The sequence below is a fragment of the Cherax quadricarinatus genome, chromosome 71 (assembly GCF_038502225.1).
Source record: "Cherax quadricarinatus isolate ZL_2023a chromosome 71, ASM3850222v1, whole genome shotgun sequence".
NCBI lineage: Eukaryota > Metazoa > Arthropoda > Malacostraca > Decapoda > Parastacidae > Cherax > Cherax quadricarinatus.
In genome coordinates, this window is record NC_091362.1 from 20,168,139 (window position 1) to 20,193,437 (window position 25,299).

General features: G+C 37.6%; 2 protein-coding genes across 2 annotated transcripts in view; one reads left to right on the plus strand and one right to left on the minus strand.

The window, feature by feature from the left end:
- Gbs-76A (Glycogen binding subunit 76A) overlaps positions 1 to 25,299 on the minus strand; it is a 579,812-nt gene that overhangs the window by 88,210 nt on the left and 466,303 nt on the right. The gene's annotated exons all lie outside the window — the stretch shown is intronic.
- On the plus strand, positions 13,245 to 21,991 carry LOC128700365 (uncharacterized). The gene is made up of 6 exons (XM_070100105.1): positions 13,245 to 13,533; positions 16,248 to 16,435; positions 16,736 to 16,858; positions 17,502 to 17,687; positions 18,413 to 19,306; positions 19,529 to 21,991. The coding sequence occupies exons 1-5, from the start codon at positions 13,515 to 13,517 to the stop codon at positions 18,551 to 18,553; spliced, it is 657 nt and encodes a 218-aa protein (XP_069956206.1). The 5' UTR covers positions 13,245 to 13,514; the 3' UTR covers positions 18,554 to 19,306; positions 19,529 to 21,991.

A 25,299-nucleotide genomic window follows, 5' to 3' on the forward strand; every position in this document is an offset into this window, starting at 1 on the left:
TGAACCTGCAAAATTTTCTGCCTCTGATATATTGAAATTTAGTAAATATATATCAGTCACCTGAAGTTATTGCAGTACGAAAAAATATATCTACATTTAAAATACTTTCAACTAGAATGATAAAGTATTTTTCATTACTCTCACCAATATCTGAAGAAAAAAAATATATTTTGAAAATAATTTGTATACACTAACCGCAGTATTATATTAAATTATTTGTTAACACTCGTAAGTAAAGATTGTACCCTTGAATACTATGGTAAATTCAGTTCATTAAATTGATTTGTCTTGATGAAGTTTAAGTACAATAGTTGAGCTAGTAGTATCATGGGTTGGATAATTATTATTATAATCAAGGGGAAGCGCTAAACCCGGAGGATTATACAGCGCCTGGGAAAGGGGATGTGGAAGGCATTCAGGCTTAATTTGGGGAACTGGAGCACAGATCCAATTCCCTAAATCAAGAGCCCCTCACCAACATCAAGGAACCTTCCTTGAGGGGATGGGTTGGATAAATGGTTAGTGTTTTGACTAACGAGTTTTATCAAAGCTGCGTGTAATCTGTTCGCCACTGGCCAAGGAGATTTTAATCCCTTAATAAGGAGATACAGTAAATGAAGAGGATATATAAAGTGAGAGACATGCTTCTTTCGGTGTATATATACCAACAGATGTAAACTTCTTAGTGTATATACACTTAGAAACGTATACCTCTCAGTATAACACACGGTAATATGACGTATTTGTAATTCATAATTAGCCAAGTATATCAAGCATAATAAACTGCCGTTTAAAATGAAATAATTACCATATCCATTGATTAAATATGCATTTAATTTAATAGAATTAATTTTGTTTATTTTACACTATAACTTAGTAACTTAAACCAATTTTGCTGATATTGGTCATATGTTAAAACTTAATCCATATACCCACATCAATTAATATAAGGCAAGTCTGTACTTAGTATTATTTTCGAATGTCACATGTAAAAATTTCTTGATTTTCAGACTGATTTTCACAAAATTATTAATACAATGAGTTATCGCTTGACTTGAATTTTAAAATTCTACTACTGCTACTACTACTACTACTACGACTACTACTACTACTACTGCTACTACTACTACTACTACGACTACTACTACTACTGCTACTACTACTACTACGACTACTACTACTACTACTACTACTACTACTACTTCTACTACTATTACTACTACTATTACTACTACTACTAGTACTACTACTACTACTACTACTTCTACTATTACTACTACTATTATTACTATTATTACTACTACTACTACTACTACTACTACTACTACTACTACTAGTACTACTTCTACTACTACTACTACTAATACTACTACTACTACTACTACTACTAATAATAATAATAATAATAATAATAATAATAATAACAAATTAATAATAATAATAATAATAATAATAATAATAACAATAATAATAATAATAATAATAATAATAATAATAATAATAATAACAATAATAATAATAATAATAATAATAATAATAATAATAATAATAATAATAATAATAATAATAATAATAACAAATTAATAATAATAATAATAATAATAATAATAATAATAATAATAATAATAATAATAATAATAATAATAATAATAATAATAATAATAATAACAAATTAATAATAATAATAATAATAATAATAATAATAATAATAATAATAATTATAATAATGCATTTGTAATAAAAATCTCACCTCATTCACATATGTATGCCCCATGTGACAGAGGAACACAATGGACATACAAGCGGTTCCCAGCAGTGAACCAGAGTTTCCATCCATTAACTTGTTACTCAGTACACCATAGGAAGAGGTTATGGCCACCAAGAGACTTAGAACCAAGTTCACACTGACAATTTCAAAGAAATATTCCTCAAGTTTCTTCTGAAGAACCCGAACCTCAAAGAAATGAAAGAATTAATAAGATCTTTAAAAGTCAGTGACATTATTCACATCAAAAAGGTGGATTAGCGGTTGGTTTTACGGGTTTAAAGTTTATCGGCCTGTGGGAAATTAATTAAGGCTTCATGTCACCTTTTCACGAGTCACTGAGATATTCACTTCTAGAAGTGTATTGAATGTGTACTGACAATCTCGGTGTATATACTTCAAAGGAGATTACTCATCAGAATATATACAAACTGCTTGATTAATTCACTGAAACATATTTAGAAAGTTCCTAAAGTATTTTTATTAGTAATATAGAATATAGTAATATGGAGTAGTAGAACTCCAAGCGCTCTCATGATTTCTCATATTATCAAGGAATATTTTCTTGATAATGTAAGAAATCACGAAAGCACTTGGAATTCTACTGTTCTACATATATATACATGTATATATATATATATATATATATATATATATATATATATATATATATATATATATATATATATATATATATATATATATAATATATATATATATATATATATATATATATATATATATATATATATATATATATATATATATATATATATATATATATATATATATTATATGAGTTATTATGATACTCACTTGATGAATTTGACATTCAAAAGAGTGAAAGGTTGATATAAGAGTTCTTAAGGGAGGTTTTAAAATGGAGACGCCGTCAGAGCAAAGAAATATCTCTTCTTGGCTGTTAGCGAGGAGCCGTGTAGAGGTGTCAACCAGGTCTTGTGTTGTGTTGAGGAGGTGTTCTGCAAGATACTGGAGAACCTCATCCAGGAGATTTATAGGAACACTCATGAAAAGGTGGACAAAGATGATGAAGGCGAAAGAACTTATTATCTCAAAACCATTGTTCATCTTTGCAAAAATTGCTAAATAGTATATCCCCCAAGAAACGTTACATAAAACAAATATCACAAAAACAACATACTTCTTCTTTTGGTACCACTTTTTTCTAAGTATGCTCGTGGGTAACTTCCACAACTCCGTTAGTATTTCTTCCAGCTCCTTCGACTTGGCCAACATGAAACTCGGGAGTGAAAGCCGAAAGATGAGTGACATATTAAAAGTATACACTTGGATTTTGCTTCCAATCTCTGCTGTCATGTTCGGTTGAAAAACTTTTTTATTGTTTACAAATCCCATGCCCACTGTGAATGTTTGGGCGAAGATTGCCCAGAGGCAAAGGAACATGCTATACCTGTACGAATTGTGAGCCTTGGACCACCTGTACGGAAATATCCCGATGAACTGTAGAAATAAAATAATATATCTGAAAGACGAGGACTTTTCCATTTCCTCTGTTAACATATTCACAGAAGTTCTGATATCCCTTTACATCATTCTACTTTAGCTACTTCAACTTCTGAATGTTATTAGCACCTGCCTTTGGGTATATTAGTTGCTATCAATCAAGAATTCGTATAGGTGGAGACTATGAGGAACTCTCGGCGTATATACGGTGAGAGAAATACGCCTCTAAGTATATTTCAGATGCACTCGAATGGAGACTCGACATCCTATCGCAAACGAGTTTGGCTGCGTTGTGACTTACGGCTTATGAATAGTAATATCCACTGAAGGTTCCAAAAAGGTATCGACCAGGTATCAAATTATATATGTTGGACTTGGTCTCATCTAATCGGTAGTGTACACAATACACAATCAATAGGCAAGTTATTTTACTGCATAATTTACCACTGTTCGCAGTGACAACACTACCACTAGCACTATCAGCAAGTAAGTAAGTAAGTAAGTAAGTAAGTAAGTAAGTAAGTAAGTTTATTCAGGTATACACAAATACAGTTACATAGAATTATCATACATAGCAGCATATGTGTAGAGAACCTAGGATAACCCAAAAAAGTCAGACAGAGTGACTTATTTCCATTGGGGTCCTTACTTATTTCCATAGGAAGATAGTTCAAAATTATTTAAGAGTCTCTATCTACCTTTACGCGGATTAGTTTACGAGAATTCGCTGTTATGCTATATCTGATTTCTTTCGATAAGTGCATATATGCGATTTAAAATCTCCACAGGCGACTGATATAGTTCGCAAAGCCCATAGAAAATCCTTTTTATGATATATTAAGTGGCTATGTCCTGAATGAGTTAAATTTCACCATGAATTAGATACTCTGCGGAGAGATATCTCAGGAGTGGGAACAAAGTAACATTTTTGAAGGGGTTCATGGAAACCGGTTAGCCGGACTCGAGTCCTGGAGGTGGAAGGTACAGTACCTGCACTCCGAAGAAGGGGTGGAGATATGTTCCAGTTTTTTTAACTGTAGTGTAGGCGTGTCTCTGGCAAGACAGTGATGGAGTGAATGATGATGAAAGTGTTTCTTCTCTTTCGGGTCACCCTCTGTTGGAAACGGCCCAAGAGCTAGAGAGAGAGCACTAAAACTGCAAGACGATTGCCCTTCTGTTTCCTATATTACCATGTTTAAAAATTTTCGGATATCTTGCGTATAGAAACCTTTGGGCAAATTAGTTGCCAGTTATCAAGAATATTATAATTCCTAAAACAAATAAGAGACTAAAGCAAATTCTCGGCGAATAAACTTGAGAAATACACCTCTCAATATACATACCTCTGCTTCTGCCGAATAAAGACTCGAGACCCGATTGTTAAGGTGTCTGGCTGTCTTGTGACTTATGATTTATGATGATCATTATTGGCTGTGGGTTCCAAAATGGCATTGACCAGATGTCACTAAACGTGAAGGACATTTATCTAATTGGAAGTGTACACAACATCTATAATAAAAGTACTACGTCAATGTACATAGTAAGTCTTTGACGTATAGGTACACATAAAAAATTATATAAATTATTATACAGACCAGCATGGGTATAGATTACCTAGGATAACCCAAAAAAGTCAAAATGATTTATTTATATTGGTGTCCTTGATGACGACACGACCACTCATACAACCACCATCACCACCACCACAAGGGGAAATAACCCATTAAGCCATATTAAGTGGCTCTTGAGTTTTGGATTTATCTGGTTACTAATTCTTCGAGTCAACAATCCAAACAAAATAGTAATCTAACTATGGCTAAGTCTACCCTTTATTTTTGTAATTTTCTCTAGCACATTTGCGTCAAGAGAGCACGCTAGAAATTATTTCTTGCAGGGTAAACTATTCTCTTTCTCGTCAAGAGCTAATGGGAACAGCAATAATAGTTATCTTTATTCAGGAAACTATTCAAATATTTTACTGTCGGAAGTATAAATTTGTACACTAGTTACCAGGGCCCCAGAAAGTTTTGGGAATACACCAGTGGTACATTAAGTAGAATTAAGGTAGAATAACCCATGTTTAACTACTAGGCTCTAGTAGTAACTACAGAATCAATAATAATAATAATAATAATAATAATAATAATCAATAAAGCCTCTAGTTATGCAGAGCATTTCGGGCAATTTAGGTTTTGTCACCAGGATGCGACCCACACCAGTCGACTGACACCCAGGTATCTACTTGCTGATAGGTGAACAGGGACGGCAGGTGTCTTTAGGAAACACGCCCTAATATTTTTACCAGTACCGGAGATCAAACCTCGGACCTCAGTGCTAGCTAAGTGATCTACCAACCGAGCTACGGGACACCGTTACACGCTCTCATGACTGTCAAAACAGTCACTACTGAGATACTTGCTGCATTTCTACTATACGATTCATGGTAGCAAGCAGAACACAGAGAGTAGGAGTCAACAGAGTATAGTCTGATACGGCTACAGTGAAAAGCTCTGTTCCGCAAGGCACGGTACTCGCTCCCATCTTGTTCCTCATCCTCATATCTGACATAGACAAGGATGTCAGCCACAGCACCGTGTCTTCCTTTGCAGATGACACCCGAATCTGCACGACAGTGTCTTCCATTGCAGACACTGCAAGGCTCCAGGCGGACATCAACCAAATCTTTCAATGGGCTTCAGAAAACAATATGAAGTTCAATGATGAGAAATTTCAATTACTCCGATATGGTAAACATGAGGAAATTAAAACTTCATCAGAGTACAAAACAAATTCTGGCCACGAAATAGAGCGAAAAGCTAACGTCAAACCTGGGAGTGATCATGTCGGAGGATCTCACCTTCAAGGACCATAACATTGTATCAATCGCAGCTGCTAGAAATATGACAGGATGGATAATGAGAACCTTCAAAACTAGGGATGCCAAGCCCATGATGACACTCTTCAGGTCACTTGTTCTATCTAGGCTGGAATATTGCTGCACACTAACAGCACCTTTCAAGGCTGGTGAAATTGCTGACCTAGAAAATGTACAGAGAACCTTCACGGCGCGCATAACGGAGATAAAACACCCCAATTACTGGGAGCGATTGAAGCTCCTGTACCTGTACTCCCTGGAACGTAGGCGGGAGAGATACATGATTATATAAACCTGGAAAATCCTAGAGGGACTAGTACCAAACTTGCACACGAAAATCACTCACTACGAAAGCAAAAGACTCGGCATACGATGCAACATCACCCAAATGAAAAGCAGGGGTGTCACTAGCACGTTAAGAGACAACACAATAAGTGTCAGGGGCCCAAGACTGTTCAAGTGCCTCCCAGCATACATAAGGGGAATTACCAATAGACCCCTGGCAGTCTTCAAGCAGGCACTGGACAAGCACCTAACGTCGGTACCTGACCTGCCGGGCTGTGGCTCGTACGTTGGATTGCATGCAGCCAGCAGTAACAGCCTGGTTGATCAGGCCCTAATCCACCACGAGGCCTGGTCACAGACCGGGCCGCGGGGGCGTTGACCCCCGGAACTCTCTCCAGGTAAACTCCAGGTAATAGCTTACTAGTTATGTCAGGTTCATACATGAGTTTGTGACAAACGAGTGTCCGTGTATGAGGCAGCGTCCGGGTATCTTGCTATCGCCTGATAAGATTAGTGGTTCATATGATAACACATCACAAGCCTCGCTGCATATCTGCCGATAACAGTTCACTGTAAAACGAACGGAATATGAGAAAAAACTACGGAAATAAATAATAATAATCTTTAGTCACTTCCTGTGGGGCAGCGGTTTACTTTGCTGATGGCTGTTCTAACAACCACAGTTCGATAGCTGTTATTAAACACATAAATAATGTAGCAGCTTACCTCTCATCATGGATAGGAGGTGAATGAGTACAAATTTACACAGGGAAGTAATTTTCACGCTGCTGTGAGAAGCCTAGCTGAAGATTTTATTGCTACAACATTTCACTCTAATCGGAACTTGTAGACGCCAAATTTGAGTAATAAATGTATAGAGCGAGCGAATAGTTTACTATAGGTGTAGTTTACCCACCAGGCACGCACCAGACGAGCCTGGACCATGACCGAGCTCCTTGAGTAGAAATTCTCGGGGAACTCATCAAATGTAGATCAAGGACCAGAGGAGTCTTCTTTGGCAAGAAATTGTTAAGGCTTCGCTCACAATAACCTAGGGATTTAAACAGACTCTAGGAGTATTCAACGCCTGTAGTTTTTCTTCGTTATCGCCATGAGTACGACTCAGGGGCAGCCAGCCCTTGACTTTGGGTCCATTGTGTTCCTGAGGTGTCCGGGTTCGTGGACTTTGTTCTGCATTCTTTGCGGTTCATCGCAGTTACTGGTAACATCATTCAACGTTGCAGCTACTGCTAATCACCATTCCTCGCCGTTAACAGAACTATTATTCACTGCTATTACATTAAGTACCGTTAATCACCGATTCTACTATTGTTACTAATTCTGTTGCTACTACGTTTAATCACAGTTGCTATTGTTATTGATACTGTTCCTACTACCGTTAAACACTATTATTACTGTTATTACCACAGTTGTTATCACTGTTACTACGCTGAATTAGTTATTATTTTTGTCGCAACTAATGTAAGAAAACTGGGGAGAAACGTTTTTGAAGTTTTTTTTTCCAATTTCCTTGTCACGGAAACACCTCAAAGAATGCTTGCTTAGGTTTTTGTGTTTTCTTGACCACGAAGTCACTAAAATTCCTGTCGCTAGAGTTTGATATAGATTATCTGGTGTTCTAAGAACACTTCACCGTGTGCGCAAACACCTGAAAACACTCAGGTATTTGCCGGGTCACCCCATGGAGAAGACCCGGGCGAAGACCTGTCCTGGCGAATCTACCAGTACCTGTCCTCAGGTGTTGCTGCTGTGTGTTTCACTGAGGTATATTTTCACCTCTCTGTTTACATTCCCAAAGTGTAAATATGAAAGACGTTTACCTGGAGTTTACCTGGAGAGGGTATCGGGGGTCAACGCCCCCGCGGTTATATATTTAACATAGAGAATGCTATTGGGGGTTTATTCGACGGAAAGTAACACATTGCCACCTGACACGAGTTTTACAAATGTTGACTCATTCACCGATAAGACTGGTGTCCAGTGGCTCGGTTGATAACTCACTCAGCTCGCATACAGAGTGTCTGTGGTTTGATCCCCGGCAAGGGAGAAAATGGTGCGCTTTTTCCTTATATTTGCTGTCCCTGTTCACCTAACAAGTAGGTACCTGGGTGCTAGTCGACCGTTATCGGTTGCATCCTGGAAGACAAAATTAAAGGACCCCAGTGGAAATAAGACAGTTCCCGATGACGCACTGCGGTATCCTAGTTGGCTAACCCTCCTGGTTAAAAATCCAGCCAAAATCTTATCTTACGTTCTAAAGTACCTCAACTATGGGTAGACCACAACATTAGATTGCAGTGAATCCTAAGACTAATGCTACCCTGACTGAGTAACTTAAAGACAATTTCTTAACTCTACAAAAGTCCACAAAAATCTACTTTCTATTATGTTATCCTGTAAATCAGTTGCATAACATTTTATATAATGAAGGTCTAGGTGTCACAATGGAACGCGAACAATTGTTTTTAATCTTCTTAAATGTCTGACGCAACACTGTACTGATACTAAGTTGTTTGTGATCAGTACGAGTAGTGTCCAGTCACTCAGCTCTTGAGTAATCTGTCTTTCAAGTAACCAGTAACCCCGAGAGTACAGTACCTTTATCGCTTTTAGTAAACGGAGTATCGAGCCTCCACCACATCTTGTGTTGACAAATACACACGCTTACCACTAAAATTAAAATATTTTGACAAAAACAAAATATTATTATACAGTCAGAATACCAAATAAAAAAAACTGCTTAGAATCGAACGATAATTTCTTAGACTCAAATGATTTAAAATCTGAAATTGAAAGCAAAAAGTTATTTTATTGAATATTTCGACGATTTAGAGTGATTTGAAGCATTTTTTATAATCTCATTTTTGCTGTTGCTGCTCTCATTTATTTATGTATTCGCTCAGTAGTTTACTCCCAGTTATTATTCCGGTTTAATCGCTAAATACGTGGAGGTTATTTAGCGCAAGTAATGAAGGCTCGATCCTCTGTTCGTTAAGTGCCAGACGGGAAGGCTACTAGCGCAGCCAGGCAATCTTTTAATCATTTACAAGATCGAAACAACTGCTCGTGACATGACTGTAAAACAAGCAAGGAGATGGACTTCTGTTTACAGAGTATTTAACCGATATACTAGCGTATATATATATATATATATATATATATATATATATATATATATATATATATATATATATATATATATATATATATATATATATATATATATATATATATGCATGTATGTAAATATACAGAGATGCATATCTTTTAGTGCATGTACTGAGCGAGGTGTATTTCTTAGTGTAACTCTGCACTGAAGGGTGTGTGTGTTTTATTGTACAGGAATACATACACAGAGAGGTGTGCATCACTCTGTGTATACATACGGTTGGAAGTGAGGGGAAGGGATGAAGAAAAGTGTGCGGAGGGGGAAAAGGGAGAGGAGAGGGAGAGAGAGATATGGTGAAAGAACGAGAGGAGTGAATGTTAGAAAGGTAGGGAGGGGAAAGAGAGACAGGGAGAAAGGGGAAAAGGGTGAAGTTGAAAAAAAGGGGTAGGGAGGGAAAGAGGCTCAGCGTGATAAAAGTAAGACAGGCAGCCAGGAAGGTCACGTGGAATAAACAGCGTTTTATCTTAACCTTCTCACTGTAAAGGTCATCTATATTTGGGATCTTATTTTTCAAAATCAATTTCAAATGCCCACTTTTATAATATTACTTGTCCACATTCTCTTTTTCTCTTTCTCATTAAGATAAGACGACAATAACATTGACATTGTAATCTACATAACTGCTTTATCATAGAGGTCACTATCCACAAACAAATAATATAAACATGACCTTTAGGATCTATTAGTTCAGAAACCAAGCGAGACGCGTATTTTACATACATTCGATGTTCATGATACACCCCTCGGCATGCTCTCCCGACCAGCGAACTGAGAACTCAGAGTATAGCAGTTCTGGGGCCCCTCCTGCTGAATTATTGTCCAGTACAACCCACTAGTAGCTTTAGTGTCGGCTCCCTCAGCCAAGGTGATGTTGTCCTTGGCTGCCTGGATGTGAGTCAGACTCAGTGGTCCAGATCACTCCTGTCATGAGCGACTCTTTGATCTGTCGTATCGTTATACTGCTAATTTAACTTTGTAAATATTGTACATAGTTGTTAAGGAATATAAGGATGAAGAAAAATTTCCACTTGTGTGTTTGTCTTGCGCTTTTTATTGTCAGGATAATCTCTGATTCTTGACCTTGGTTACCGCCATGGGCGACGGGCCTTGAAATTGCTACCTGTGTTGGTAATAGACAACGTCACCTTTTCAGTGTCAAGTTGAATGATCCCCAGGAATTTAAGGCTTCTTTTTATAATAATAATAATAATAATAATAATAATAATAATAATAATAATAATAATAATAATAATAATAATAATAATAATAATAATAATAATTATCTGTGTCGCTACATTTTTTAACCCCACTGTCATTATTTCTAGAGTTTAATCAGTATAGTTCAATCAACACCACACTGGAAAAAATATTTAGCGTTTCAATTAGATAACATTAGATTACAACTTATATTAGTGTTATACAGAAGGAAAGGTTCTCCCGTAGGTCCAAGTGCGGGGACCCACAGCCTCGAAATATATAATACTTCAAGGATATATTCTGAGACTTTTACTGAAGGCTGTTAGAACACTAATCCCATCTTTTACACATTTTATCCTCAGATACCACCCGTAGAAACAGTGGCTAAATAATAAAATCGTATGGCGTCTTTCTCGCTTTTTCCAAGAAGAACAGACAATATCCCGACTGCAAGTAACAGTACTCACGCAAATCATTATCTTTCCTAGAAAAGGCAAAGAGAAGTGCAAAGTATAAGTAGCAATATATAAAGCAATGTGAAGTAATCTCTTTGTTCCATTTAACTTTCGATTAAATCCTGTTTTTTTACGAATATCGGTCCAATGGAGACTACTTACCGACAGTGTAAGAGTTGAATCAGACACAGCCTAGTTGGTCCAGCACAAGCTGTCCTTCCATTTATTCTACCACTGGGCACAGTTAGGGTATAATTAAGGTATAATCACAGGTTGGTTCATCCAGTACACCAGGAGTTCCCTGCGGTCCCTTCCATTTGTTTTACTTCTGTGTGATAAATGGTTTTGAAAACCGACAAGTTGAAGACTGAGACACTTATGCAACATATGGGAATCTTTATTAAGGAAACGTTTCGCCACACAGTGGCTTCATTAGTCCAATACAAAGTAGAAATGGGTAAGGAGAGGAGGAGTTTGAGGAAATGAGTTCCTCAGCCTGTTTTGCGGTTTTACTGTTAGTTGTACTTCAGCAGTCACAGGCTAGGTGATATAGTCAAGCTGTAGTTATAGATTTTCCTACTCTGATGCCAACAACAGTGTGTAAATGACTCTTATTTTCACTTCCATCCGGTAGCGGCTCCATTATGTCTCTCAGTACTTTTGTATTTCCATATCGTTGCCTGGAAATCTCCTAGTAGAGCATGTATCGTTAGACAGTCTCTACAGAGAAGTAGCTAGTTATTCTAACATTTCTTTGCATAAAATATCCATAGATCAAACTTGAATTCTTCTTGTTCCCCCAGACACTGTTCCTTATGGGTTTAAAACATCTCGTAAAACTATCAATTCTCTTCGTGAAATGAATGATATAGCAAATAATTTCCGTCCTCTGTTAAAGGTTCAGGTCGTGGAAACATGGGATTAAGAGTTCTCCACTTCGTTCATCAGGAAACAGGACATGCATCTCCTGACACGGGTCTGTGTGAAATGATGGGCAGTAAATGGTTACGGATCCTCTGGGTTACCGGAGCAAGATTTTACACTCCACTTAAAGCCGGTCGCTACCTAATAGCGTACAAAGAGTTCATGCCTCTCGTTTCGCACTTAGTATTTGAGCTCAATTTAACCGTCCCTACAAATATACTGACTGCATTATGTTCACGCATGCATTATCAACGAGTATAATCAGTTGACAATGTAGTTTACACATGAAAAACACAGTCGACCCTAAGAGTTACCCTTGCGGCACTCTACTACTTGCTACTTCTAGCCTCTGTGACTTCTTTCGTTTAGATTTTTCCTGTTTGTATCCATGTAGGTGGTCTTCATTTTACCTGCTAAGCCTACACATCCATTTCTGCCCCGCCACTATTCTGGAGACAGTGTATAAAATTTTATAGATACAGGAAGGCATAAACACGGGAGGTTATGTGGTTTTAATTACGAAAGACCGTTTATTGCGTCTTGATAATATGGTTCCTGGGAGGAATTTATGTAAGTGTTAGACTGTTATTGGTGCCAGAGTTGCTGAGGAAATTGAACTAGTAGCGACCATATAGGCTACATTCCTTAATTCTGTGTTTTCTGGCTCAGACAAAGTTCTCTGTAATTTGCTGGACGTTTGTGTACTTTAACTCTGGTTGAAAATTGTTTAGCGGAAACATTCTTGGAAATATTAAAATTTAAAAAAATAAAATCTATCAGAGATGCTTTGAAATGATATGAAACGTACGAATATTTGTGAGAAATAAACTCTCTATACCGATATTATCACTTCATATCCAAAAAGGGGAAAATATCACCAGTAACTGTTGAGTTAGATCTAGACTGATTGTCTAGTAAGGTATAACTTACCTTCAGTCACAACCTGTTGTTAATAAAATGTGAGAAATGTGGTCTCGTTAGCCAAAGGTTCACGAGGCACTCCAGCAAATGATCATATCTTATCTTATTATAATCCTTGATAACAAGAGCTGTGTTGTCCCACACGCACGACGCTATTCAGTTGTAAGAAAGATCCGGGACGATCTGCACCGTATTCCTCGCTGACTCATTTCCACCGCCTGAGACACACCTCTAAAACTTCCACACGCACTGGAACAAACTTATCTTTATCGCAACAAAGGACGTATTAGCAGAGGCGTACACATAAAAAGTTCTGTGTCAATCTGGAAAACTTGTTCGAGCAGGGAAGTTGCGTACGTGTGCTTGTGATTCAGTGACTACCGTATCTTTTGCGGGTCTTCGGACTCAACTACAATAATGCGGCGCGGTGAAATGAGTAAGTGATACCTGCAGTAACTGTATTAATTGCCTCTTATTATATTTACACATTTTCGAGGCTCAGTTTATAGGCTAAGAACTGTAATTCTAACTCAGCTTATTTTATATCCCACTTGAAATGAACAGAGGTATATTAAGGTATACTAAAGTATACTAAGGTATGCTACTCCTCAACCCATGATGTGATCCACATCAGCCGTCTAAAACTCAGGTACTTCCTGGAGAATTACTCATACGTCTCGAACAGCCCGGAGTATGGATGATCTTTTTCAGCACCAATGATGTTTTTATTTCATTTTGAAATCAGAACGTAAATTAATATAATCTAGCCGGGAAGTGGAAAGGCGTGAAAATCGTTAGAAATTTTCAAAGTGCTAAACCCAAAAAATTTTTTATGTACCCGTGGAAATAACTTGGAATTCTTCTACCGTGAACCGCTGAGAAAGTTGCTATTGGCATTAAAGAATTGTTTCCAGAGGCTAGGTTAGGTAAAGTTCGTTAAGAAACAGGACAAGTGTTTCCTGACGCGGGTCTAAGTCATATGATGACCCAAAGCTAGAGATTTTGGTTATTTGACCGAGACCTTCCGCTGGCTTACCCCTCCACCCCCTTTAAAAATTATGGTTATAATTACAACCAATTTACAGCATAATAATGTTTCCAAAGGTCGTCTTCCTCGCAGCGTCCAGTGCGCCACCAGTGTGCGCCCTTGAAATTTCTCCCTCCCCAGGCGTCCTATAATGTTAGGATTCAAACTATAGGCCTATACATTTTCTGTTACACTGTGCATTTAGGCTTCATTGGTTACAGTTTCCTTATCAGATGATTATTAATTTGAAATACAGATCTTTGCTTATTGCAACAAGGTATGCCGTTTACCTCTGGATACAATTAAAAATGAATAAAGCGCTAAATCCGTGCGGGTCATTCAGCGTAAGGAGTGTTGGAGGCTCGATCCTCCGTCCGCTAAGCCCCAGAATCTCCCTCTCAATCATTTGGTATATAAAACTCACGTCTTATCAGGGTACTCCAAGATAAGAATCCCTTGACACTGGAGGCCACCCTTCTCTTCCTCGGATCAAACCTGACAATTTCCCGTTTCCAAAGTCGTGAATATAATGAAAATAATAACTGGGGACGAGGATACAGGAATATGCTCACCCATCCAATTACTAACCAAACAACAGTGTTGACACTATATAAGTCTCTATCTCATTAAAGGTAGTCGTTCCCCTTGACAATTAATACCGTGTCTTTCCAATTAAGCATTTGCGAGATACAGGCGTTGTTAAAGCTGAGAACCTCACAAACGCTTAAATTGGAAAGGTTCACTACTAATCGCCAAGAAGAACGACACACAGAAAAGATTCCTTGAATCTGCGCTCAGAAATTATGTATTACACAAATAGCCCCAACATAGGAGAGAGAAGCTTACTGTCTCATTCATTTTTTTTGTGTTAATGTGACTTTATAATTGGTGTAAGTCGGACCGGAATTATTATTATTATTATTATTATTATTATTATCAAAAAGAAGCGCTAAGCCACAAGGGCTATACAGCGATGTCGGACCGGAAGGTCGTCGTAAATTTCTCTGTCTTATGTACTGGTTATTTGTGTATTGTTCCAGTCATAGTATTGTGCCTTTTGTTTATTATCCATTGTGTATTAAAAAAAAATTGCATTTTCTACCCATAAATACCAAAATCATGAATGCATTTACTAAAGGTTATCATAATTTGATTACTGAATTATCCTACACGTAAAATATTTTTTCTGTGGAAATGTATATGTATAGAATTTATTTTACCACCTCACATAATACATTAACAACAACAACAACAACAAAGTATTCGACGGGGAGGAAAATTAAAATTAAGGGCTAAACCCGAGCGGGTAAGTCAGCACAAGAGTAACAGTCACAGCCATCCGTCAATCCTTTAAAACACGACCAGCTGGACGTCCTTGGTGACGTACCTCATAAGTTCTTCAAACAGTATTTTCTACCGTTGAATTCATCGGGAAAATCTCATCTGTAGAAAGAAAGATTGCTTTAAAGACTCAAATAATAAGACTGTAGAAAGAAAAAGAGAAAAGGATCATTAGCAGGATGAGAGAGAAGTATATTAGAAACGATAAAAATTGAATACGACCTTCAAGATGGAGGATCAGAAGCTTTCAGAACAAGAGACTCTAGGCAGATTTAACACCACAAAGGGTCGAGTGTACGAAGCTACTGAGCTAGACACAAGTCATGGGAGTTTACAGCCTATTTCCATGAGTAATGAAAAAGCAGAATCACTGAAAATATAGGAAAAGAACAACGGTAAACCACTCGAGACGGGGCATCACCCTGGACCCAGTGCATAAGTATAGGACAAAAGACACTGACTTGTAAGCAAATATTATTGATACGAATAATGCCGAAACTCGACCCCCGGCACACTAAAACTGAGTTGAACTCATTAAGTACACACACACACACATATATATATACACACACAGTAGCGATCAGTAAGGTGGGGCCAGAAGCTATGAATCGACCCCTGCAACCACAAATAGTTGAGCACAAATAGGTGAGTACACACACTGACACCCACACACACATACAATCACCGCAAATCATCCCTCTTGCACACACCACCAGTACACTAATCAGCAGACTCGTCAAAGTAGCGGGACAGAACGCTGTATTTTTCTTTGAATCTTCTAGGGGTGGAGAATCGCCGCACCAAGGCGGAGGCTGAAGATGGGCACTGGTGCGATGTTCTGTACCAGATGGGTATGCCTCTGCTGTACATCGGCGCCTTCGCTGCTGGCATCATTGGCATCACCTCAATGGGCATCATCTCACGCTACTGGTCCGACCTCAGTCCACCAATGTGTTTCCTCTACTCCAAGGTAATGCTGTCAAGGTAATGTTATCAATATGTTATCAATACTGACAAAGAGACAAAGGTATATACATGGAAACTATGTTACCATGACATAGAATCAGTAATTATGATAGAGTCAAGCTCAGTGCCATAAGTCAGCTTTAGCGCCACTAGGATTGCCAGTTACCAATATTATTGTCATCATATCTTCTACGAGAAATACTTATTAAAAAGAAACTATATTATAATTACGTTAAAATCTCATATAAATATTTTTTTAAGCGTTAGCTAATAGAATTCACCTCATATTTCATAACGTTCTCAGACTGCCTCCAACCTGATCGTGTACCGCTTCGGGACTAACGTAGGTACCTGTACCTGGGTGACTTACGGTGGCGTGGCTGCCCTGGTACTGGCTTTCATAACTGGGATTGTCTTCTGGATCAAGGTACTCAAAACTACTTGCTAAAAACATGGTTATGTATTTAAAATTGTATGTGTATATATACATATATACAACCACTGCGTAAAAAAATTGTGGACTTCCAAGCACTTTCGTGATTTGTTACGAAATCACGAAAGCTCTTGGGATTTCCTTATTTTTATCACAGTGGTTGTTTTGTATATTATATCACCTCTACTGTGATCTCATTGCATATACTGATGTGTGTGTGTGTGTGTGTGTGTGTGTGTGTGTGTGTGTGTGTGTGTGTGTGTGTGTGTGTGTGTGTGTGTGTGTGTGTGTGTGTGTGTGTGTGTGTGTGTGTGTATGTGTATTTCCATCCGTAAAGTAAAACTCACTTTTATTTTATTAACTTTCGTATTTGCTTCCATTATTGTTATTTTCGGAATATAGCCACTTTGAGAGAAAATTTAACTCCAGGCTTTTTCTAGCTCTCTCATTCCTACTCACAAGAAACTATCCAACTGGAAATGCCACTGGAAAATTACGAAAACTTCTGGTATTTAATACTAAACGAAATACCATTGCTGGAACGTCAAGCACGTCTTTCTTTCATGATAATATTGGTTAAGAATAAAAACATATCTTTTCATTTCTGATGATTGTGATGCATTGTTGCTTTCTTCAGGCGAGAGGAGACGATGAGCCTTCAGTGAGCATCCACATGGTGGTGGCTGGGATTATCATCTCCACGTTGCTGATGCTGGCAGTCTCTTGCACCTTGGCTGAAGGAATGCGTCTCACCTGCGCTGCCATGGATCTCAACTCTGCCAACAACAAAGGCAGCGACTGCTTCGAAAAACTTAATACTCGGGTATGTACTAATTTCTTGGATTATTATTATTAATAATAAAATTTTAATGCACTCCTTACACATCCCCCGTCAAGGAAGGTTCCTTCAAGGGGATGTGATTAAATGGAATTGTCAAAACTTATTGCATGGGTAGCGTTTATTCTGTTCGTGGGTTGGATTTGTGAAGGACCTGCCTAGTTTGGGCTAACAAGCCTACTACAGTGCTCCTCCTTACTTATGGTCTTATGTTGGTGAGGGGCTCTTGATCTAGGGAATTGGATCTGTGCTCCTGTTCCCTATATGAAGCCTGGATGCCTTCCACATCCCCCCCCACCCCGACAGGCGCTGCATAATCCTACTGGTTTAGCGCTCCCTCTTGATTATAATAATAATCCCTACACATCCTGGGTAATGAGACCATGGACCGGACCCCAGCTTTATGATAACTAAGTAACAATAAACTGTTTCAAAAATTGGGATCTGGTTATACGGGACGATATGCCATGACTGGCTTCACCGGCCCTAAATTAGGACTGATGAAGGCGAGGGCTGGTTACACTTGTAATGACCTGGTTTTGCAGACGTGATTCAGTCACACACACACAAAAAAAAGCATTTCATTGTAGGTTGGGCAAGATTCTTCATGAAACAGGACGAGAGTTTCCTGACGCGGGTCTTAGTGATATGATAACCCGCCACATATGTCCGTAGTTTACATTAAAAATGTGGTCATGTCTACGTTGCAGGTGTCCCAGTATAACCTTCCAGTCTCATCATCTACCATGGTACGGGCTTCTATGTGTGCCATGTGGACTTCCACCATCCTTTTCTTCATCATTACGTGCTTTCATAGCTTGGATCTGTACAGCCGTTCCATCAACAACTAGCATAATGTCGGCTAGAACCAACCTCCTCTATGTTGAAGATACTTAACACCCAATAAAAAAATATATTTCTGTTTCTCTCTCTCTCTCTCTCTTCTTTTCCCCCACTTTCTCTTAGTATTTAAGTGATCTCTCTTCAAATTAGCATTAGTGTGTGAATATATTTCAGGTGATTTAAGATGTATTAAAATGGGTCTTGGAGATATACACACAAGTTGGGAAAAAAAGTTTTTGACTTGATGAAGCTGTATTTACAGTGAAAAGTTACCCAAACAAAAGTTTGTTTTGCAACTTTTGTGTTTGTCTTCATAATTGTTGGTAAAACACCATTGTTAGGTAAAAATGATTATTTTTTTACTACATTTGAGCTTGTTTGCTCTGTATTAATTGTTGCAGACTGCAGTCTGCTGATGACATTGCTGTATGAATCACGTGTTCAGAAAATTTTCTCCCTTCGAAGACGTTGACAAGTTTGCTGTTTTTCTTGTTAGTAAACACATTGTGCTGTATTTCTGATTTACAGTTCATCCTGTAATCCTGTAAAGAAGATTTGTTGTAAACATTATACTGAATGGAATTTCTTCTAACCCACAAGCTAGTCAACTAACTACTGCAACTTTGTATTAAAATAACCTTTGGTAAATCAGTGTAGTCCATTGTAAAAAATTAAATTTTTGGTAAATCGAGTTATGTTGCACTTTATATACATTGTGTTTAGTGTTAGAAGTACTGTATGTATTTTGTGTTTAGTGACAAGTACAGTGTGTAAGTAGTGTTTAGTAACAGAAGTACAGTGTGTAAGTAATGTTTAGTAACAGAAGTACAGTGTGTAAGTAATGTTTAGTAACAGAAGTACAGTGTGTAAGTAATGTTTAGTAACAGAAGTACAGTGTGTAAGTAATGTTTAGTAACAGAAGTACAGTGTGTAAGTAATGTTTAGTAACAGAAGTACAGTGTGTAAGTAGTGTTTAGTGACAGAAGTACAGTGTGTAAGTAATGTTTAGTAACAGAAGTACAGTGTGTAAGTAATGTTTAGTAACAGAAGTACAGTGTGTAAGTAATGTTTAGTAACAGAAGTACAGTGTGTAAGTAATGTTTAGTAACAGAAGTACAGTGTGTAAGTAATGTTTAGTAACAGAAGTACAGTGTGTAAGTAATGTTTAGTAACAGAAGTACAGTGTGTAAGTAATGTTTAGTAACAGAAGTACAGTGTGTAAGTAATGTTTAGTAACAGAAGTACAGTGTGTAAGTAATGTTTAGTAACAGAAGTACAGTGTGTAAGTAATGTTTAGTAACAGAAGCACAGTGTGTAAGTAATGTTTAGTAACAGAAGTACAGTGTGTAAGTAATGTTTAGTAACAGAAGTACAGTGTGTAAGTAATGTTTAGTAACAGAAGTACAGTGTGTAAGTAATGTATAGTAACAGAAGTACAGTGTGTAAGTAATGTTTAGTAACAGAAGTACAGTGTGTAAGTAGTGTTTAGTGACAGAAGTACAGTGTGTAAGTAATGTTTAGTAACAGAAGTACGGTGTGTAAGTAATGTTTAGTAACAGAAGTACAGTGTGTAAGTAGTGTTTAGTGACAGAAGTACAGTGTGTAAGTAGTGTTTAGTAACAGAAGTACAGTGTGTAAGTAATGTTTAGTAACAGAAGTACGGTGTGTAAGTAATGTTTAGTAACAGAAGTACAGTGTGTAAGTAATGTTTAGTAACAGAAGTACAGTGTGTAAGTAATGTTTAGTAACAGAAGTACAGTGTGTAAGTAATGTTTAGTAACAGAAGTACAGTGTGTAGGTAATGTTTAGTAACAGAAGTACGGTGTGTAAGTAATGTTTAGTAACAGAAGTACGGTGTGTAAGTAATGTTTAGTAACAGAGGTACAGTGTGTAAGTAATGTTTAGTAACAGAAGTACAGTGTGTAAGTAGTGTTTAGTAACAGAAGTACAGTGTGTAAGTAATGTTTAGTAACAGAAGTACAGTGTGTAAGTAGTGTTTAGTAACAGAAGTACAGTGTGTAAGTAATGTTTAGTAACAGAAGTACAGTGTGTAAGTAATGTTTAGTAACAGAAGTACAGTGTGTAAGTAATGTTTAGTAACAGAAGTACAGTGTGTAAGTAATGTTTAGTAACAGAAGTACAGTGTGTAAGTAATGTTTAGTAACAGAAGTACAGTGTGTAAGTAATGTTTAGTAACAGAAGTACAGTGTGTAAGTAATGTTTAGTAACAGAAGTACAGTGTGTAAGTAATGTTTAGTAACAGAAGTACAGTGTGTAAGTAATGTTTAGTAACAGAAGTACAGTGTGTAAGTAATGTTTAGTAACAGAAGTACGGTGTGTAAGTAATGTTTAGTAACAGAAGTACGGAATAATTCATCAGGAATTTCGTTTTGTAACCGTCGATCATGGCAACAGGTGTAAAGAAATAAAACATGGTTTTTTTTCTGGCCTCTGCCTATAACAAAGCTATACATATATTTTTCAATGAGATTCTCTGTGAGTTAACACAAAAAAAAAATGGACGGATGAATTTTGTACCTTGTAAGTGACAGACACTGTAAGTCTGTATGATAAAAACACAGGCATGAACACTTGGGTAAATTAAGTGTGTGTGTGTGTGTGTGTGTGTGTGTGTGTGTGTGTGTGTGTGTGTGTGTGTGTGTGTGTGTGTGTGTGTGTGTGTGTGTGTGTGTGTGTGTGTGTGTGTGTGTGTGTGTGTGTGTGTTAGTTACCATTTTGTCCTAGGCACATGTCGATTAGACACTCGGCCTGTTTTTTTTTTTTTTTTTGTGTGTGTGTGTGTGTTTGTGTGTGTGTGTGTCTGTGAGTTTGTTTTTATTACTTATTGCAAGATAATTTGGATTAATTTTTTAATTATACTTTCAACATTTATTTGTTTTCAATGATTGTTTATCATACATATTTTTGTTATGTGTGTTTATTAATTTGTAAGAACAGCTTCTATACATAAGTTTTTAGAAAATCGTGAAGATTTTTATAGGATAAGTTTGGATACAAAGTATTTTATATTACTGTAATGTACAAATAAGTACTGAACTTTACAGCGTTACAATTTCCCTTTAATAAAATACAAAGAGGAAATAGAAAACTTTACAACAAACTTTGTAATAATATTTTTGTTTTTACGTAGAAGAAAAAAAAAACAGGTAGCAGAAACGTTTATTGGGACAACGTTTTTTTTTTTAAGTGTAGAGCTCCAACGATAAACTCATAACTTTATGAAGTTTTAAACACAGTGATATGTTGTAATAATGTGGGTAGCACTATCCACATTATGTTAGGCAAATAAACACGTGTATAGCTACTAGTACTATTACAAATAGCGTGGACGTATATATATCCCCTCTGTGTTCCTGCAGTGTTTATAACAACTTGACAAAGCTCCAGAAGAGCGAAACGTTGCCACAATAAAATGTGTCATTAGTTTCACTTGTGTCCTTGTACCTAACAGTCATATGTTCCCCCAGTAGAGCCTTATTCTGCAACCTCTGTCTTTCAGTTTTCTTTCAACTATAAAACGTGCGTTTTGTGCAGTTGAAGATACCATTTCCTGTACCTTTCAACAGAGAGGCGCCACGAGAACATTGAGAGATAACACAGTAAGTGTCCGGGGCCCAAGACTGTTCAACTTCCTCCCAGCATACATAAGGGGGATTACCAATAGACCCATGGCTGTCTTTAAGAAGGCACTGGACAGGTACCTAAAGTCAGTACCTGACCAACCGGGCTGTGACTCGCTCGTCAGCTTGCGTCCGGCCAGCAGTAACAGCCTGGTTGATCAGACCCTGATCCACCATGAGGCCTGGTTTCAGACCGAGCCGCGGGGGCGTTGTCCCCCAAAACCCTCTCCAGGTAAACTCCAGGTAAACACAATAAAATAACCTGTGTTCTGAAGCATCCAACTCTTGAATCTGAGGCCCTGAATTATATACATGAGTGTACAATAATCTCCTTTATATGCGTTCTTCAGTCTGTCTTATTCTCTGCCTCTGTTCTTCCATCTTCACCCTTCCTGAAGCTTCTTTCGTTTCCTTACTTCTCTCTGAAGCTTTATATATTTCCCTCATTCTTTCCAATTTTCTGGTCATTTCAAAGACATGTTTTTGTGAGCAGGAGAAACTTTACATATATATACAGCACGTCAAGTATTAAAAACCATTTGTCTCCATTCACTCCTATCAAACACGCTCAAGCATGCCTGCTGGAAGTCCAAGCCCCTCGCACACAAAACCTCCTTTACCCCCTCCCTCCAACCCTTCCTTGGCCGACCCCTACCCCGCCTTCCTTCCACTACAGACTGATACACTCTTGAAGTCATTCTGTTTCGCTCCATTCTCTCTACATGTCCGAACCACCTCAACAACCCTTCCTCAGCCCTCTGGACAACAGTTTTGGTAATCCCGCACCTCCTCCTAACTTCCAAACTACGAATTCTCTGCATTATATTCACACCACACATTGCCCTCAGACATGACATCTCCACTGCCTCCAGCCTTCTCCTCGCTGCAACATTCATCACCCACGCTTCACACCCATATAAGAGCGTTGGTAAAACTATACTCTCATACATTCCCCTCTTTGCCTCCAAGGACAAAGTTCTTTGTCTCCACAGACTCCTAAGTGCACCACTCACTCTTTTTCCCTCATCAATTCTATGATTCACCTCATCTTTCATAGACCCATCCGCTGACACGTCCACTCCCAAATATCTGAATACGTTCACCTCCTCCATACTCTCTCCCTCCAATCTGATATTCAATCTTTCATCACCTAATCTTTTTGTTATCCTCATAACCTTACTCTTTCCTGTATTCACCTTTAATTTTCTTCTTTTGCACACCCTACCAAATTCATCCACCAATCTCTGCAACTTCTCTTCAGAATCTCCCAAGAGCACAGTGTCATCAGCAAAGAGCAGCTGTGACAACTCCCACTTTGTGTGTGATTCTTTATCTTTTAACTCCACGCCTCTTGCCAAGACCCTCGCATTTACTTCTCTTACAACCCCATCTATAAATATATTAAACAACCATATATATATATATATTAAACAACCATATATATATATATATATATATATATATATATATATATATATATATATATATATATATATATATATATATATATATATATATATATATATATATATATATATATATATATATATATATATATATATATATATATATATATATATATATATATGAATTTGGTAGGGTGTGCAAAAGAAGAAAATTAAAGGTGAATACAGGAAAGAGTAAGGTTATGAGGATAACAAAAAGATTAGGTGATGAAAGATTGAATATCAGATTGGAGGGAGAGAGTATGGAGGAGGTGAACGTATTCAGATATTTGGGAGTGGACGTGTCAGCGGATGGGTCTATGAAAGATGAGGTGAATCATAGAATTGATGAGGGAAAAAGAGTGAGTGGTGCACTTAGGAGTCTGTGGAGACAAAGAACTTTGTCCTTGGAGGCAAAGAGGGGAATGTATGAGAGTATAGTTTTACCAACGCTCTTATATGGGTGTGAAGCGTGGGTGATGAATGTTGCAGCGAGGAGAAGGCTGGAGGCAGTGGAGATGTCATGTCTGAGGGCAATGTGTGGTGTGAATATAATGCAGAGAATTCGTAGTTTGGAAGTTAGGAGGAGGTGCGGGATTACCAAAACTGTTGTCCAGAGGGCTGAGGAAGGGTTGTTGAGGTGGTTCGGACATGTAGAGAGAATGGAGCGAAACAGAATGACTTCAAGAGTGTATCAGTCTGTAGTGGAAGGAAGGCGGGGTAGGGGTCGGCCTAGGAAGGGTTGGAGGGAGGGGGTAAAGGAGGTTTTGTGTGCGAGGGGCTTGGACTTCCAGCAGGCATGCGTGAGCGTGTTTGATAGGAGTGAATGGAGACAAATGGTTTTTAATACTTGACGTGCTGTTGGAGTGTGAGCAAAGTAACATTTATGAAGGGATTCAGGGAAACCGGCAGGCCGGACTTGAGTCCTGGAGATGGGAAGTACAGTGCCTGCACTCTGAAAAAGGGGTGTTAATGTTGCAGTTTAAAAACTGTAGTGTAAAGCACCCTTCTGGCAAGACAGTGATGGAGTGAATGATGGTGAAAGTTTTTCTTTTTCGGGCCACCCTGCCTTGGTGGGAGTCGGCCGGTGTGATAATAAAATAAATAATAAATAAATATATATATATATATATATATATATATATATTTATATATATATATATATATATATATGTGTGTGTGTGTGTGTGTGTGTGTGTGTGTGTGTGTGTGTGTGTGTGTGTGTGGGTGTGTGTGTGTGTGTGTGTGTGTATGTGTATACTCACCTATTTATCACCTATTTTTTGGATATACAGGACCTAGTATCCAGGATCAAACAGCTAGGTTTTAGTGGCCAGGTATTTCAAAAACGGACATAGACAGATATTTATTGTGCAGTCTTACACATATAATACAAGGCAAATGAAAATATATATATAATAACTATCATTTTTATACACATTCTCAAACAACAAATATCTATGGAATCTTACAGCGTGTTGCAAATATATTAGTATACTCTCATGGTACGTTTGTACGTCTTGTATAAGTTCTGAGACGTCACTCGTTTTAAATACCTGTAGCATCCTAGTGATTATGCATCGTACAGTGTATGTCTCTCAGTGTATAAATGCCTAGAGATTACTTTAATTCCTATTTCAGGGATTGTGGTATTTTTGTCTGGTTAAG

What these genes read in the sequence shown, in the direction of transcription:
- LOC128700365 (XM_070100105.1), top strand. An exon ending in GGATTGTCTTCTGGATCAAG is followed by an intron (nt 16,859 to 17,501) that starts GTACTCAAAACT and finishes TGCTTTCTTCAG; the next exon opens with GCGAGAGGAGACGATGAGCC. An exon ending in TCGAAAAACTTAATACTCGG is followed by an intron (nt 17,688 to 18,412) that starts GTATGTACTAAT and finishes TCTACGTTGCAG; the next exon opens with GTGTCCCAGTATAACCTTCC.